The sequence below is a fragment of the Adiantum capillus-veneris genome, chromosome 7 (assembly GCF_014529385.1).
Source record: "Adiantum capillus-veneris isolate H3 chromosome 7, ASM1452938v2, whole genome shotgun sequence".
In the NCBI taxonomy this organism is placed as follows: domain Eukaryota; kingdom Viridiplantae; phylum Streptophyta; class Polypodiopsida; order Polypodiales; family Pteridaceae; genus Adiantum; species Adiantum capillus-veneris.
In genome coordinates, this window is record NC_140937.1 from 96555879 (window position 1) to 96575317 (window position 19439).

The following is a 19439-nucleotide window of genomic DNA, read 5'->3' on the forward strand; positions in this document are numbered from 1 at the left end:
TTACTTGAGATATACACACTTTATCTTCCATTTTCTTATGTCTATTGCTAAGAGCATGTATAAATGAGACACTTGAACAAGGAAGCATTTCTTTTTTCCAAGTTGTCGATGTTTCATAATTACCATTAAAGGGTAGAGTAAGTGAAATATAAGTGTTTGTGGTATTCTTTATGGTAATGATATCCAATGGGTATATGGTCCCCACATCTGTGTGATCAGTGTGATTTGTAAGTCCTAAACTTTGCAACACAAATTCATTGTTGATAAACAACAAGTCATCCATAAACCTAAATGAGATAAGGAAATCTTAGTCTATTACTATAATTTAATCGCGATAGATGTCGAATAAAATCTAATTCAAACCATGCCAAATACAAATTACACCACAATGGGGAACAAGAATATCCCATAGGGATTCCCTTAATTGGTTTGACTACATTGAAACCTAATTTGGTATAGCAATTATCTAAGACAAATGCATTGATGCTAATAAAATCATCAAAATGAAAAGATATCTCTTAATGATTGCTTTGGGATTCACTGGTTCATATGGAATATGATTTAAGCCTTTACTAACCACTTATTTAAGCAATGGATGTCTACATATCTCTTGGTTTGTAGTTACTACATGGCAACTGTAGTTATCAAAAGTTTTGAGAAATGGTTTGAATCTTTTTGAAGTGGAACAAATACATTCTACTAGTGGGAAAGAGAAGTTGCAAAAAGTTTTTAAGGGTTTGTATAGTAAGTTGGATAAGCTTTTAGTGTATTTCCATGCAAACCCAATGTTTAATTCCTTAAATGTTTTGTTAATATTAAATTCTTTCAAAGCCTCTTTAAACACAGTTTCAGGGGATAAGAAATCAAAGAACTTATTAACAAATAGGACATGAACAAATCTCTTACTACGATTCTTCTTAGTGGAAAAAGAGAAGAGATGATTAGCTTTTCTAGTTAAGAAGCGAACCTGCTCATCATCATCATTTAAATCCAAAGCTTTCGAAGTTTCTCAAAATTCCTCTGATCCACAAAATTGTCTTGGATTTTTGGTAGTGGATTTCATACTTCTAGGGGTATAAGGAAGCCTTTTGAATGATTCTTTGTTTTTAGAAGGCTTAAGAATAGACTCAATGGTGTTTGCAATAGGAGTATTCACTAGCTTTGGGAGTAATGGAGTATTGGGACTATAGAGGACTAGGCCACGGGCTGCCTCTAGCATATGCTCATGAAACCAAAAGTACACAATAAGAGCAGTACTTACCTCAATGGAAATAGTTGCTACCCACCCAATGAATGCATAGACTTGTGCTGGTCCAGAAGAGAATGAGAAAAATTTGGGTAAATTTTGGAAGATAAACCATAAAAGATGGTCTAGCCAAAGGATAGAGGCTGTGCAAGATGAGTTAGGGTCTGCCCTCTTGCATTGACATTTTAAAAAGGGTCTAAAGGTATTCCAACAATTCTCAAGGAATTTTTTTGGATCCTTGGATTTGTGTTGGTTACTGGGCCCTTTTGTTCGTGCTATAAGTGCCAAATTAGAGCATTTAGAAGAATCTATATCAGAAAGCTTGATTTGGCTAAGCTCAAAAAAGAAATCAAAAGATAGTAAGTGCTTTGCTTGGATAGCAGTGGCTTTACAATTCTCTACAAGATCAGGGGAGATGCTATAAATAAGGGCTAAGGATTCTAGTGAGAAAGGAGCCCTATGATTGATGAGCTCAAAATCCCATAGCTTGTGATCAAGTCAAATAGAGTCCAATTCCACTTGTTTAGAAGGAAGTAAAGGAACTAAACTAGAGAAGGCTACAGAGATGTTTTTAGAAGGAGATAAGTCAGAAGAATGAAAAGCTAGACTAGACAATGCTTCTTTCTCTTCAGGGTCCAATAAGTCTAAATCCAAGAGAGGGTTGACAACTTCCACTTGAGATTTAAGCTCTATAGGAATAGATGGAATACCATTTATTTGTAAAAGCTTATTTACAATATTAGGTAGGGATGAAAAGTAAAAATTCAAATCACATGAATCTTGGAAATCTATTAATGATAACGAGATTAATAGCTTATTAAATGTCTCAAGACAATCAGTGGGGTTTTTGTGATGTTACGAGAAGAGAAATCCAATCATTTATAGATGCAATGTTAAGAGCAGACAGGGTTTTGTTTTCACATGATAATTCTTCAAAATCTAGGAGTTTCTTGTGAAAATCAGGACCCTTAAAACAAAATAAAATGCATTGTGTACCAATGGGAGGAATGGGAATAGGAGCTTTAGTAGCAGCATATCCAAGTTTAACCAATGTTTCTCCTAAATAATACATGTAAACAGTTAGTTCTCTAAACAAATTTCAACTAAATTGACACTTAAGCATATGATACTAGCCCGACCAAAGGCTAGTTAGGAAATTGAGGGGGGTGTGTTTTATGTTTTAATCCTAACCACAATTGGAATCATATGCTTAAGTACAATTTAGATTGAAGTTTCAATACAAAATAAATTATCTTTATGATCATAAATTACAAAAGAACATAGCATTAATCAACTTCACAAAGATAAATTCACAAAGAAATTGGATTTTGTAGGAGATGCTTTTTGCCACAAGCATTCCTAGCTGAGGGATGAGAGACTCACCTATTAACCAACCATACAACACATAGTTAGAATTAATCATGTATTGAATGGGTGATAGGTGAAAAGCGCCTCCCATCCACGTGTTATAGTTGTCACATCTAGCAATGCGTAGCATCTTGCATTCTCCAATAATGAGGTAAATTATCCACACACACACACACACACACACACACACACACACACAAGGAGAGAGCAAAAAATAATCACCATTTAATAGAGATGAGTTTTATCTTGATAAGTAGAACTTCCAACAATCTCTTATTTTGTAATCACACAAGTTGAGAACATCTTCTCAAGACATTGAATTCACAACAAAGATATTATTGTGAATATGCATGTATCTATAAATGTAGAGGGTGTGTCCATGGAACTTATAGATTTAAAACCATCACCACGTTTGTAGTATATAATCCCCTATTGTATTTATCACAAAACCCTAAATTTCATTGTATGGATGTAAAAAATAAACCAATATACATATGCACTATGTCAAAAAAATTTACTCTGTGTGTGTGTGTGTGTGCGTGTGTGTGTGTGTGCACGCGCACGCATGTCGATTAGAAGTATATTTAGTTATAATCTCTAGCTTTGCTTACTTACATTTGATAGGTATAGTGTATTTTCAAGTGAGGGTGTGTTTTGATTTGCTTGTGTGTGTGTGTGTGTGCGTGCACGCGTGCATGCGCACATATGACACACACACGCATGTATCCATGGGTGTGCGAATACATATGAAAACATTTGTGCAAAAATTGCAACAATTTCTTCACCAAATTTAAAATTGATGACAAAACGATGAATTAAACAACACCTGTGAAGTTGTGGCAAGAAGTAATGCCATGTTGCAAATCACCTCTAAGACTATGATGTCTAAGGGGTACTTTGATGATTGATATATAGTGCTACAATTTATACTTTGATTGGCTTCACAACATATATAGCTATCATAGAATTATGCTAAATTGAAAGTAAGCAAATAGTCTTTTAAGCTCTACTGTGTAGTACAACTCAAGCTTGTGTATACTCAAGGCTCTCTTGGTTTGCAGCCATCACTCTTCTTCCCCTTTTATCCTCATATGTCCTCAGTCTGTTGAAGAGTAGAGTGACCTATTATTAGATACACCAATTTCTGTCTTGCATAGAGACAATATTGTAAGAGTGTGTGTGTGTGTACTTGTGAGAAGGAGAGAGAATAATAAAAGACAACAAAGCTTCAATCTGTTTCCTCCTCTTTTAGCAATACCCTTTTCTTTAAAAATCGATGCCTAGGAGGGAGTTGTGTGTGTGTGTGTGTGTGTATGTGTGTGTGTGTATATGTGTGTGTCCAAAACTTCTTTTGTTTGGTGTGCATGAGAGCTAGAGGGAGAATTTTTTAGAGGGTAGGGAAAGGAGTTTCCCATCTTTTGTCTTTGTTTGAAAAGAAAAAGTATAGGTGATGGTCCTACGTGTTTCCTTGCCAATGCACCACTACATTTCAAAACAAGTGAAAGATATTCAAAAAAGTATTTTGATATCCTATTTATACCCTTCCAATTTGTGTAGAAAGAAAATGAGAGCTTTCTCAAGGCCTTGAATAGCTGCACTTATATGACTTTCTTTTTTGTGCATCTAGTGAAAAGGTAGTTTTAATGAGTCTTCAAAATGCAAACTAGGCCCACCATTCAAATTTGAGGGTTGGGTGAGAGTCACATCCAACAAAATTTCCTAAGCAAATAATAATAAGATACCCACCAAAAAAAAGGGGGGGAGGGGGGTCTTCTAACTTTGAGAGAGTGTGTGTGTGTGTGTGTGTGTGTGTGTTTAAGTATGAAAAATCCCCTCATTTTGAACCATACTTAAACAATTGTATTAAATAATATATTAAATAACAATGTTTTAAAACAAGATGTCATAAATCATTTCATATACACCAATACAACTTTTTGTATCTAATGGATAATACAATCATTTATATCCTAAATTTGATATTTGATTATTACAATATAATATCTTAGTGTTGTATCTTATGTGCCCATCCTTTGGGATGAGCTTCCACTACATCTACATGTAGAAGGATCCAACTGGTACATTAGCTGGTAAATTGGACAATCTTCCGTTACTACTGTAGTTTTCATTGTAATCCCAAGGAAAGAATCTCTTACCTGCCACCATCCAAGAAACACAAGCCTGTCAGAACTAGCATTACTTGGGAAGACAGGTGTCAACGACTCCCTCCCCTTGTTATTGGTGTCAAAAATTACAACACAAACTACCACCATAACGAAGATCTAATATGAAGTTTGAGCCATTTATTTATGCTAATGTTTGCATCATTTAATTCTTGGACAGCATCTCCTTTGTAAATTGGATCAATTTTCAAAAGTCCAGTCTACTACCATCTCTTCCGAGACCCCCACTTGAGGATTAAGGCTCTTTTAATTGAACTAATTTCAAAGTAAAACATTTGTGTTAGAAATTATGCATTTATCCAAGAGCATCAAAAAGTACTTTGTAATTGTGAAGTCACCACTATATACTTACCTTCATCAGAAGTGATTACCTGCATACAAAGATAGAAGTACATGTGTAAAAGACCATTTTGCTAGGTGGATGTTTAAGTTGGACAACATATACTTTACATACAGATTGTATCTCAAAGGTTCCAGTCATTACCACTTCCTCGAAAATCTTTACCAGAGGCATAAGCATATTTATATAATTTGATTGAGCTCGAAAGATCGATACTATCTTAAGCTATTAAGTAAAAATCCAAAAATACCCCAATCTGTGTACACTAGATCTGAGTGTCGAGCTACAATTCATGGAGGTAGCACAATGGAAGTTGTATGCACCATATACGGGGGATGTTTAATTTCTTCTGTAAAGTCAGCCTATAAAGTCTACAATCATTATTAAAATAGAAGGGAGGTAGCATCACTCCAGCTTCCGGTATTAAAGAACTCTATCAGAAAAAATTCGGTAGCATCTCCTTTGTAAAACGGAAAATATTTCAAGTTTCCAATCAGTGCCATCTCTACTGAGATTTAATGCTCTAGCAACTAGTACATACGTGTTATTTTCAAGTCAAAAAATCTATCACCAAATTCTGAAGTCTACAAACAATTCTCTTTATGATGCAGTAAACTAGCTATGTATGCTAAAATAATCAGTTAGACCAACCTTGAAAAGTGCATCAAACAATGCATTATAGGACCCAAAAAGTGTATCAAAAACTGTATCAGAAAGTACAAAACATTATCATTATCCGGTATTAGGAATATGCCTCATCAATCAAAGCAAAGTTATTCCGCTATTATATATCTAGTGAGCCTGCAAACATTAGAGATTTGTACCGTTTCCAAAGCATGTTACCCATCTGAGTAGGTGCATAGGCACCTACCTGTTATGTTGACGTCGAAATGTGGCTATTGGTTGTGGCCAGAATTGCCTCCATTGTAGTACAACGAATATGGACTGCATGTACCAATAGGAAGGTCATCTTGGCAGAACGCACCATGGAAGATCCTCAGTAGCTGAACCATCCTCTAGGTTGTGTGTGTGTGTGTGTGTGTGTGTGTGTGTGTGTGTGTGTGTGTGTGTGTGTGTGTGTGTGTGTGTGTGTGTGTGTGCGTGTGCGTGTGCGTGTGCGTGTGCGTGTGCGTGTGCGTGTGCGTGTGCGTGTGCGTGTGCGTGTGCGTGTGCGTGTGCGTGTGCGTGTGCGTGTGCGTGTGCGTGTGTGTGTGTGTGTGTGTGTGTGTGTGTGTGTGTGTTGAGCAAGGTGAAAAGTATGCTCTAGCGTATCAGCAAGAATGAGTTCATGAACAGAGTCGTAGCCTGCGTATCATGAGCAGCAAACCCCATCCTATCAGTAAGAGAAGAGGGAGATTGAGTTATGGGTAGGTATGTGTGAGCGCATGCGAGTACCTAATGTCTATGTGTGCGTGCTCTCTCCTGCATTCACTCGCGGGACAGAACCGAACCAGAACGGGAAATAAAGATAGGCTGCTTATCTGCGAGAACCAACCAGTGGGGGTGTTGTAATTATGCACGCTCGACTTCCAGTGCGTGTGTGTGTGTGTGTGTGTGTGTGTGTGTGTGTGTGTGTGTGTGTGTGTGTGTGTGTGTGTGTGTGTGTGTGTGTGTGTGTGTGTGTGTGTGTGTGTGTGTTGACCTACCATATAAAGTATTTAGAATTGAATGCCAAATGGGCTCTTAGTTAAAACTAGCCCCTACCAGCTATACCACTAGCTTAGGATGTAATCACTAGATTATGAGTGAGGTAGTGAGGTAATATTTTTAAGATGTATAATGCATGCACCAAACCACATAGAGTGAGTGGGTGGGTGGTTAGCAGTAATTGCTCGTGTCGAAGTACATGTGATCTGTATTTAGCAGATCTGGGCGACTATCATTGAGAAGGGCGGGCAACACCACGATGTATCACCAAACCAAGGGATCCCACAAGGACTTCCAGAATGCCGTCATAGCGTAGATATAGGAATCGATACTGTCAGCTCATAGAGTGAGACAAAGGTAGTGACTGGAGAAGAGCCAAAATAGAGAATAATATCTATATTTAATAAGCAAGGGTGTGTGTGGGTGTGGTATACATCTGGTAGAAATTTTGGGAAGTTGTCAGCCAAGGGTTAGCCAGTTCATAGGGGTTTACCAAGGGTGAGTTAGCATATGCCAAATTGCAATTACCCAATAAAATATAACTTTAACTTCAACATTTCCAAGTGGTTGAGATACCAAATATATTGGAGCACTACAAAGTGCCTTATTTTAAATAAAAACTTGCCGCCCCAAGAATACCTAGCCCACCGGAATTAGGAATTGTTTTCGAGTACATGGGAGGCATATAGGTAGACCTTGAAAGTTAAAAACAACCAAAGCAGTAATGGTGTTTGTATTGTTACCAAAGCCAGTTCATGTAGAACATCATTGCCTGGATTGCTACATGCAAGGAATTAAACCAATCATTTCTTCATACACTTCATGTGATATTGTTGGTTGACGTGGTGCTTCCTAATACGAGATCTTTTTGCATCGCATAACAACGTATGTCAAAATCAAATAGTTAGAAGTATCATGAAAAGATTGTGTATATATGTGGAGTATTTGTGTACATATGTTTTGTCTAGCTAGTACATTTTGTTGGTGTTATTATTCATGTATCAACTCGAGGTCAACTAGTGTAAGGTGTGTGTGTGTGTGTGTGTGTGTGTGTGTGTGTGTGTGTGTGTGTGTGTGTGTGCGTGCACGCGCACGTGCACGTGTTTAATGTATTTAATCCTAACCACAATTGGAATCATATGCTTAAGTACAATTTAGATTGAAGTTTCAATACAAAATAAATTATCTTTCGAATCATAAATTACAAAAGAGCATAGCATTAATCAATTTTACAAAGATAAATTCACAAAGAAATTGGATTTTGTAGGAGATGCTTTCTGCCACAAGCATTCCTACTGAGGGATGAGAGACTCACCTGCCAACCAACCAGACAACACATAGGTAGAATTAATCATGTATTGAATGGGTGACAGGTGTAAAGCGCCTCCCATCCACGTGTTACAGTTGTCACATCTAGCAATGCATAGCATCTTGTATTCTCCAATAATGAGGTAAATTATCCATTCTGAGAGAGAGAGAGAGAGAGAGAGAGAGAGAGAGAGAGAGAGAGCGCGAGAGCAAAAAAGAATCACCATTTAATAGAGATGAGTTTTATCTTGATAAGTAGAACTTCCAGCAATCTCTTATTTTGTAATCACACAAGTTGAGAACATCTTCTCAAGAGTCAAGACATGGAATTCACAACAAAAATGTTATTGTGAATATGCATGTCTATAAATGTAGAGGGTGTGTCCATGGAGCTTATAGATTTAAACCCATCACCACGTTTGTAGTATAAAATCCTCTATTGTATTTATCACAAAACCCTAAATTTCAATTTTGCATGGATTTAAAAAATAAACCAATATACATATGCACTATGTCAAAATTTCTTATTGTGTGTGTGTGTGTGTGTGTGTGTGTGTGTGTGTGTGTGTGTGTGCACCTGTCAATTAGAAGTATATCTAGTTATAATCTTTAGCTTTGCTTTCTTACATTTGAATGAGTGATTGTGTGTGCACACACGCACACAAGAACGCACATGCACACAGGAGTATATACATGTGCATGCATTTTTGTAGGTATAGTGTATTTTCAAGTGAGGGTGTGTTTTAATTTGTGTGTGTGTGTGTATGTGTGTGCGTGCGCGCGCACGCGCACGCATGCACACATGTACCCAGGGGTGTGCGAATACATATGAAAACATTTGTACAAAAATTGTAATAATTTCTTCATCAAATTTAAAATTGATGACAAAACGATGAATGAAACAATCATCAAGGTACCCCTTGGACATCATAGTCTTGGAGATGATTTGCAACATGGAATTACTTCTTGTCACAACTTCACAGATGTTTTGATATAGTGCTACAATTTATACTTTGATTGGTTTCACAACATATGTAGCTATCATAGAATTATGATAAATTGAAAGTAAGCAAATAGTCTTTCAAGCTCTACTATGTAGTACAACTCAAGCTTGTGTATGCTCAAGGTTTGCATCCATCACTCTTCTTCTCGTTTTATCCTCATATGTCCTCGATCTGTTGAAGAGTAGAGTGACCTATTATTAGATACAACAATTTCTGTTTGGCATAGAGACAATATTGTAAGAGTGTATGTGTGTACATGTGAGAAGGAGAGAGAATCATAAAAGACAACAAAGCTGCAATTTGTTTCCTCCTCTTTTAGCAATACCCTTTTATTTAAAAACCAGTGCCTAGGAGGGAGTTGTGTGTGTGTGTGTGTGTGTGTCTCCAAAACTTCTTTTGTTTGGTGTGCATGAGAGCTAGAGGGAGAGGTTTTTAGAGGGTAGGGAAAGTAGTTTCCCATCTTTCGTCTTTGTTTTAAAAGAAAAAGTATAGGTGATGGTCCTACATGTTTCCTTGTCAATGCAGGCACTACATAGTGAAAGATATTCAAAAAAGTATTTGGATATCCTATTTATACCCTTCCAATTTGTGTAGAAAGAAAATGAGAGCTTTTTCAAGGCCTTCAACGGTTGCACTTATATGACTTTCTTTTTTGTGCATCTAGTGAAAAGGTAGTTTTAATGAGCCTTCAAAATGCAAACTAGGGCCACCATTCAAATTTGAGGGTTGAGTGAAAGTCACATCCAAAAAATTTCATAAACAAATAATAATAATAATAAAAATAAGAGTGAGAGTGTGCTTTGTGTGTGTGTGTGTGTGTGTGTACATGTGCAAATCATACTCTTACTATTTTTGTGAATCAAATAAATTGGTATAAGCTTAAAAAATTTGGATACAATTTCATATAATAATAGTAAAAATTAGTGGTGATGGTCTAACTCTCTCTATAGAACATGGGTATGTGTGCATGTGCGTCATGCATTTTCGTACATGAGGTCTTTATTGTTTGTGTGTGTGTGTGTGTGTGTGTGTGTGTGTGTGTGTGTGAGAGAGAGAGAGAGAGAGAGAGAGAGAGAGAGAGAGATTGTTGGTGGACTTGGAATTCCCAGATATAAGATTTTACTGCATCATGCAACATGTGTTAAAAATTCATATTGTTAGCATCAACATGTGAAGTATGTATGTGGGTCTCTTATGTATCCATAATGCATATAGTTTGTGGTCAAATCAGCATATAATAGTGTTACATATACTTCTTAATCCTACAACAATTCAGGGTCAACCAACGTCATGTATGTGTGTGTGTGTGTGCACGCGCGTGCGTGTTTACGCACGCATACACACACATACAGCTAAACAACTCAATAAAATATTGAAGACTTTAAATTAATTTGGGTGAAAATAGATTGATTGTAAGTTTGAGAATACACGGGTTAAAAGCCCCAAAATTAACAAACAGTGAGTGACCTATTGTTAGGAAGACGAGTTGGCTTAGCAAGTAGATCTTACTAAGTATAGCAAAAAGTGTTCTACTAAACAGGTCGTCATTTTCTTCTTGTTAACTAGACTGAGCTACTAAATTTGCCAATTCATATCAAAATCTTTCCTTCTTTGTATGTCTAAACCCACAACTTCTCTATATGAAAAGGTTTTGTAGCTAACTTTGTCTACCTTCATGGTAAACTTTGTGACTCGAGGTTGGGAGCATCCAAAACACTATTGTACGCAATACTTCCAAAAGGTTTTCCATCTGCATTCAAATCTCCATGTCTATGAGTTTGCTTGGATGGTGCAACTAATCTATAGAGCAGGGCATGGCTTACAATTCTTCTAAGTCTGGTTGAGAGACATAGTGCCGACTCTCCACCATACTTATGTATGGCACTTTTGCATGATATGCACTGTTTGGTTTAGACTTTGTCTGATTTTCTTATTGCATGATGAAAAGTTTAATTGGTTGTATGTTTTTTTTTTGGTAGCTTGAAAAAACTAATTCTCTGTGTCACATTTCGATGAGATTTCTACTCAGATATTAGGTTGGTAGTCCACTTTCAATTTTGCATTTTGATATCACTTTTGGTCATTTGTTGTCGCCACATGTTCTCATAGATGTTGTATGCTATGTCAAAATCGCATGTGTTGGATACTACATTTTCTCTTGAATACTAGATACTTAAGGCCTTCATGTTATTTTGATGCACATAAATTTTCAAAAAACACTACGATGTCTTGTCTTAGTCTGAAAATGAGGATCTACACTCGTGCAAGACTACAATCCAAGCATAAAAAAGCTAGGCACCGAGTTATGACCAGATTGAAGCTAGCTCAACACCCATACCATAGATCATGGTTTGAAGTAATTGCATTGCATAGAGATTGGGCAATATGGTGTGAAATTTTTGCCGACAATTTGAAAATATGTACATTCTACACAGTGACAAATTTTACGTACCACGATAATCAACAATACCCAACAACCAAGCTACATACTTCTACTGCCTATACTTCAGTACTATTGCTTGATGCATTGGATTGCACACAAGTTAAATATACATGGATGTCTTGTGCTTCTTGCAAGAAAGATAAATCCCGCCAAGATATATTGCCATCCACACCCTTGACTACATTCAACGGTTATTTTCTATAAAATTGCATGTACAACTGCTCAGTGTTGCCTACGTTTTAATTAATGTGGCAAAGACTATGCATGTTTTAGCATGCAAATTACTAAAAAGGACGCCACTGCTAGATAATCCATTGATATTGTGAACAATTAGTGTTACCATACGCTCTGAAATTTCTACTTCAATCATCTTAGATGTGCTTGCTTTCAGTATTGAGAACAATCTTGAACTATAGAGGTACAGGTATATGGTCAAAAGATCACACAGAAGACTAGGGTTATCCATATTGTTTGTAGATATTCTAGGTTAAAAAATCCGACATCACGCTGAACTGCGGGCTTTTGATATGATGAATCGAGTAGAGAACAGTCTTCTTAATTCTGCATATAATAGCCAAGCCATCACAATGGCGCACATATAGCACATTTCGCACACACGAGTTTAATTTCATAGACCTTAACAATGACAATATGCTAGTGAACTGTGTGGCTTCATTCATGTACAATGAACTCTCTAGTTGCAACTATACCTTCAGAGACATGGCAATTAAGTCGCCATTTTTTCCTTTTATGTTCTCTTTAGGCACGAGCAATACAATGGAAATATTTGATTTAATGACCATATCAGAGTGAGAATCCAATGTTATTTTCTTTATATGTATTACAAAAGTGATACCTCCTAATGTTCCAATTGAAGCAAGAAATATTAATGGCAAACCGTACAACAACTATAGGTTTGCAATGTGATATTAACAAGTATACAAGAACACACAACCATGCAAATGAAGAGGCGGCCATCTGGGATATACTTTCCTTTACACGTCCAATGGCTATTGACGGCACTACATCGTGGCATAGATATTGTTTAAAGGATTTGATCGTCGAGGTTGATGCATGGGGTTTATCAAATGTATGCGTCACATTCAAAATAAACGAAGCCACCTCCACAAAATGAAGGATATAGCCCAAACAACGAATTTACAATTTTTTTGGAAAGAATGTTGAGTTTAATGCATGCTACTCTGCCACGATCAATTGAGACATTTCATACATCGCTACACCTTACATGGAAGTCAAATTCTAGGTCACGTTCATCACCAACTTATACGGTATGAGTTTTAAATGAGGGGATCTCCATGTTATCTCATAAATTAATGAAGTTGACATCAAGCAAAGAGCATAAGAGATTACTACTCATATTTCAATAGCAACTTCCAATGATACACATGCAAAGACACTTCATGAACTTATCCTCAAAAAGCGAGTGCATGTCTATCGCCATGCATATCATGCACACAACATCAGTGAGAAGTGCAAGTATGGATTTGCATATAATATCCAACTAAACCTTGTTTCAATTCTAGATCTTTATTGCTTTAAGTGGATGAACTATCGACCTATTACTCGGCCATTCTTCTTCTTGGTATTTTAAATTAGTAATGAATTATGAATGCTATGCTATAGAGTCTTCTTGTTGTTGCTCTAGTCGACGTGGCAAATAAATCACTCTTTTGTTTTTTCATTACCTGGCAATTGTGTGACAATGTGCAAACCATTTTTGGAAGCGATTGTATCATTGCACAAGACAATCCAAGCAACAAGAAACAACAAACATCAAATACACAATCTATCGCATCATGGCAGATCAAAAAAATCAAAAAAATAGATATAAATATAGACGTTCCTAGCAACTACATCAAAAAACTGAACACACTTAAAATCCACCTTTTAAGCTGCATAGCCACATAGAACGCTTCAAGCCCTTGGTTAAAACTTCTTTTTTGAACAACTCCCCTCTTCTAGAACTTTACATATAGCTCGAATACTAAAAAAACCATTCATTAGTAGATAGGTACAAAGCCACAGGCTCTAAAAGATATAACATCTTGCAAGCTCACTCACCATATTACAAGACTTACATGTACTACCAAAAAAAAAGAAGGTTGACTACATCCCCAATATCTATGCCTCATTTAGAATAGTGTTCTAGCATTACTCTATCCTTAAGATACGATATTCATGTCAGTATGCTGTCAATTTTTCTTCCATGTGTAGTCAATAACTCCTATGTTTAGTCATTTTTGTCCTAAACCTCTACATTATATTTGACCTTTTTTTTATCAACATAACTGATAACAACACAACACTCTTACTCCTTGGATAAATTCATCCTCTCATTAATGATTGATGTAATCTTCTACTTTTGGGCAAAAACCTATTTGTCTTTTAAGCTGTTGAATTGTCATTACAATATTTTACTCTCTTTATCCCTTAATTTATATCTCCAATCCTTATAATACCTATAGCAAGGCCAACCAAGCAAGACTAGTTATTTTGATATTTCCTTATATGATTTCCAAGCTTCATCCCAAAAAACTAACATAACATTCATGTATCATAACAGCAAGCTTGGGATTCAACAGTCTAAAATTGAGTGTTGTAGTGCACGCACCCATCAAATCTCTTGCCCCTCACCTGTTCATCTTTTCTACCTCCTCTCTCCCTCTCTCTCTTGGGAGAACTCTCTGACCCAAGCAAGAGATGGGAACCTGATGCTCTCTTGATCATTTGTGCCTCTTTATTGCTTCATTCTCCTGTCCTGATGTGTACTATGGCAAAAGATATAGGTGAAGATGAGGTGTTGATGATAGTGCAGCTATGAGAGCATAAGGTTCACGGGAGATGATGTTATTGCACAAATTGATTGGATGAAAGGCGATCTCCATTGGTTGGGATTGAACCGGCCACTCGGGGCATGATGTCAGCCGGCCTAGAAAATTTTAGATGGAGGTAGGCTGAAGGTAACAACCTTTGAAGGCTAAATTCCTCCTCTGAACACTCCTCCTGGATGTCCTCCACTCTGACTGAAGTGCATTGGTGGAACATGAAACACAGTGGACATTTGCAAAGACATTCCAGCTGCTCTAACTGCACAGCTTCTAACTAGCAGGCATAAATTTAGCACGTTGTATCTCCTACTGGCAAATGAGGCTGCAAAAATGATCGGAAGCTAAATAGTTCGCCCATGCACACTTCAGCAGCATGAATACAGTACGCAACACGGCACTTGGCCACCACACAAGAAAACAATCACCAAACTACCTTGCATGCACAGTGACGCACCTCCTATTGGCAAATGAGGCCACTGGAGATCTCCACTGAGGCAGAGATGATCAAAAACTAAATAGTTCACCCATATACACTGCAGCAGCATGAATACAGTAAGCATCACGGCACTTGGCCACCACACAAGAAAACAATCACCAAACTACCATGCTGCCATAAGGGAGACGCACCTTGCACACACATTCTTCGCGTACTGCCCACCAATCTACGACTCATCTTCGTAGCGACTACCCCAGAACTAACCAACTATGAAATGCCAAAACTGCAAGACCATTTACTCCACTAAACTGCTAAACCACTGCACTGCAGCCAGTGTTGCCATTTAGTGCGAAGGGTACCAACATACAAAAGAACTGCACGACCGTCTACTCTATCAAAACTGCCAATCCACTGCACTGCAGCCGGTGTTGCCATTTTAGTGCAAAGGGAACCCACGACTGTAATGCCCATCAATCAATGTGGTACTAACAGAATTTGTAAATACTGACATGCAAAGCAAGATCAATAGACTTTACCTCCAGCACTCCGGACACAACTACCTGTGTCATGTTTTGCCTTACCAAACCTGTCCTGAAGCCTCGCAACCAGAGAACCAGTAGTCTTCAATACTACATCACACAAGGACATTACAGGGTGCAACAAAAAACTTCCAAAGCAAAAGAACTTGCACAGATCTCCTCACTTTAATCTAAGTCACAGTGAGAACAGAAAATAACATGGCCTGTCTTACCTGGCGACAGAGAAACTACAGCTATTATGACCACAATAGTAAACCTCTTCAGAAACAACAGTTGTACCAGTAGTAGAACACTGCCCATCGACGAAAATAAGCCCACAAAATGACACACAAAGTTCTAGCCACCACAGAAGCCATAGACATTTCATGATGGCACCTACACCTTGTAAAAATGTGCCAGTATAAGCGAGGCAATGGCAAGCACCAGAATTTCATATGAATATATTTCATGATATTTCTTACCAAAAGTGACACAAACATAACACAGCTACATCTTAATAAGATAATAAGCACTGAAGTTAAACATTTCATATTACTCTTGGAATTGGCAAATTAAGCCATCACAATCGCCAAGCTCACCCACTACAGTTAACTATAACTGAGCGGTGATTAGCAGCGGTGTTGGGCTCACAAAAGCGTCCGAGCCTAAACTCCTCTGCACTTCAATCAGCGTCGAAAAGGTCGGTTAGCGTCGCGATCACGAGGCCCCCGCGGCCCATCACGTGCCCCGGGACGAGATCCAGGGTAGCGAGAATATTGCAACCGTAGCGCAGGCGACTCACGATCATTCTCGTCAAATTTATACCCTGAAACAGTTGTTTACGTGATAATTGAGCAAAACATAAACCTTCTCATGCAAAAGACAAAAAATATCGAAGTCAACCGTCACACTATTACAAGAATAGAACAGCACAAGCGATTTGTGCAACAACCGACCGAGTGTCGCAATAACCAATATCGACGCTTTAAAATTGACAAAATGACAAGCCAACTCCTTATGCAGACAGCAAAGGTACAACACAATTGCCCGCTGGCATCGCAGGATCCTAGCCATGCTGACGATCTTACCCCTTCCACATGAACACTCAGTCTTTCACCAAATGAAACGGGGTCCATGTTAAGTTCAAAAGCTTATCCGATAACAGCTCACCACATCGCTACGCGGCCAGTCAAATTAACCGACATTGACAAAACACTGCTTCCTCCCTCCCATCGCCTGTTGTGGACTCTCCCCTCTCTTTCCCTCGTTAATCATCTCTCAGTTGCTGGCAATATGCTGGCAATATGCAGCTATGTATCGAAAGGCTCTGAAGCTCTCAACGCATGACAAGATTTATATATTCCCTCCACAATATTGGCACCGGATAGCCACACATAACCCGCAGATGAAGCTAGTACAATATTAATGATCAACCTCACCAGGCTTGGTGAGAATGTGACAAGACATAAAATAAATTTTCCTGTGAATAAAAAGCAGTGTTTTCTGACAATAAATACTGAAAATGACAAAATTAGCACTCCTCCAAGTCCAACTAAGAGCAGTACTTCAATCTTGAAGATACAATACACACCATAAAATGCTGCAGAAAGAAAACGAATTTAGTGACAACTCATAATCATTGACGTCAAATTTTGTCCAATATACGTAACTCACAGCCACCATATCTACGAGGAGTACCTTGTGATACCTCACAAGCATAAGAAAACTCAAACAGAGATAGCCCACATTAGTAAAACCGAGGAAAAACCATAGACAACATAACACAAACTCATGAACAATCCTCCTAAACACATACCTTGCAAAGCCTCCAATGCGATAGAGGCACTCTTTGGGTCCGTAAAGTCCACAAAACACAGTATAAACTGATCACCATCCTGAAAACAGGTATGAGTAATTTAGTTATAGCGGCCATTTTCAAACTCCAATACTTGATAAGCTCCTGACTATACAGTATCTCAAATGTTTTCAGCCACTTACGGAATCAAAAGACAAAAGTTCAAATCTGAATTTGAAAGATAGTAAAATAAATACAAGAAGGGTAAATGAAAGCCCTATGCTACATGTAGGACTCCCATATAGTGTTTGGTGAGATGTCACATTGAATTAAATGCATGTGAAAGGAGACAATCTATGGAGAGTAAAATCCGAAATCTAGACATGCATTCAGCTTCACCCTGTTTGTCAAGAAGAGTCTCTTTGCCGTAGAAGAGGAAAAATTTAAGCTCTACAAAAATCACTTACAGTTAAACTGTCTTAAACGTCAATATAGAACAGCAGCTTCTGGTTCACTTCTACAGGAAATAATTTCAAGAACCCAGAACAACATCCCGAACACTCACCCTCTTTCCCTCCTTGCGAACCAGACGAACCTCTTGAAACCCAAGAAACGGCCGGAATATGTCTACACTCAATATCAAGGTTCAACAAAAGGATTTATAGACATCCACACATTACAAGCCTCTAACAACAAACAAGAGGTGCACAAAAAGCATAAACAAAGAGGGATACGAGCTGCCTCTCTGCGGGAACAATCTGCAGGAAGACCTTCAACATACAAAGTGTGGGTAGCTTCCATCCCTGGGACTGCTAGCCCACGTAGTTGTGCATCTTGCTTGGGGGCCCCATTCAAACCATGTTGTACCCCAAGATCCATTCCTCCCATCATACGACCACCTTGAGGTGCCAAAGATGGATCATTCAAAGATGCAATACCCAACTTTGAATCCCCAAACTGCCCTGCTCCATTCAAACCCATGTATGGAGCTCCAGCTGCCCCTGACATATCTGAGCTGGTAATGCTACCTGGAGCGTAAGCCATCTGCCAAGCACAAATTTCCCAAAAGCACTTACCTTCAACACTACAAAATATTTCACAGTTCTTCTATCAAGTGCAAAGTGTTGCTTGCTTAACAAGAACAGCACCGTATTTCTAGTTCCATCAAGACCCATCCCAAGAGAACTGGATTCCATCCATGGATAACGACCATCTCGAGTATCAAATCGAGGCTCTTCTCTGGGTAAGTAGATGGATCCAGTAAGTGGTACGTCGTCTGCATACAAAAGAACCATTGTGAGATGTAAGAAGCCCTAAAAAGACAGAAGATTCAGCAGATGTTGGGCATCAAGGAGCCTTGACTCGCACATAGAGAGTGGACTTGATCCAAAAAAACATCCAAACAGGAATGACTGATGGGCCAATAACAAGCGCTGGTGGGATGGGGTGGGGTGGGGTGGCGGAGGGAACCCTTAAGTGCCAACACCTTCAGTGGGAGCTTCCTTGTCAGTTTAAAGCGGAAAAAACTTTCAAAGGGCTGCTCAGAACTGAACCCAAAAAGACAATGCCTATCTAAGACAACTGGCACTCTCATGTACTAAAAATTGCAGAGAAAAAAGGGCGCGATCTGAAGCTGTGTGCGTCGAAATGGAAAGCAGATGTAAAAATAAAATCGAATTGACACAGAATTGCATGTGTCGGCACCAGACATACCGTAATCTGCTCGCGGCCTCTTCACATGAGCCGAAACAGGTTGCCCTCCGTCTTGGAAGCGCCAATAATCTGCCATGGTCGAGCTACTGCGGGCTGGTGAGAAGCGTGACCCTTCCTAATATGGCCCTTCTAAGAGTCGAAACCGCATCTCTACGCTAGACTTGCCCTATCAAGGCGTCGTCACTAAGAGCGCCTTCTCATAGGCCTAGCCCGGCTGCTAAGATACCCATAGTCCATTGGAATCGCCTCTTAGGTTGAAACGGCCGCTGGACACGAGGGTGGTTGAACAACCCTCTACATTTAGGGTTGAGCATCTTTACCGGCTTGCCTTCGTCGCCAACCTAATTTTGGCATGCACTGTTGGTCACCTCAATCGTGCAGCCCCTCCACATTGCAGGTCATTTCTCTATACAACGATGTTTGGCAGTCTATGAGCTTGCAAGGGATTTTCAAAGGGCCCGTCATAAACTCGAGGACCTTTTTCATAACAACAGCTTTAGCTGCTCTAAGGGAAGGCACTCTTAAGGCTACTCAGAGAGCTTTCACACGGAAGGTCAAGAAGTGTTTACTTGACGTCTCACTATTTTGT

The 19439-nt window shown here is 38.6% G+C and overlaps 2 protein-coding genes across 2 annotated transcripts; both read right to left on the reverse strand.

Moving 5' to 3' along the window:
- Positions 1-13885: 13885 nt before the first annotated feature.
- On the reverse strand, positions 13886-15672 carry LOC147454269 (uncharacterized). Its single transcript, XM_086516304.1, has 5 exons — positions 15576-15672; positions 15361-15453; positions 15134-15282; positions 14843-14921; positions 13886-14710 (listed from the first exon to the last, which is right to left on the reverse strand). The coding sequence occupies exons 1-5, from the start codon at positions 15661-15663 to the stop codon at positions 14538-14540; spliced, it is 582 nt and encodes a 193-aa protein (XP_086372430.1). The 5' UTR covers positions 15664-15672; the 3' UTR covers positions 13886-14537.
- A 109-nt stretch (positions 15673-15781) lies between these two features.
- Positions 15782-19059, reverse strand: LOC147454270 (nuclear speckle RNA-binding protein A-like). The gene is made up of 6 exons (XM_086516303.1): positions 18851-19059; positions 18286-18413; positions 17872-18181; positions 17703-17764; positions 17159-17237; positions 15782-16168 (listed from the first exon to the last, which is right to left on the reverse strand). The coding sequence occupies exons 1-6, from the start codon at positions 18924-18926 to the stop codon at positions 16029-16031; spliced, it is 795 nt and encodes a 264-aa protein (XP_086372429.1). The 5' UTR covers positions 18927-19059; the 3' UTR covers positions 15782-16028.
- Positions 19060-19439: the final 380 nt, after the last annotated feature.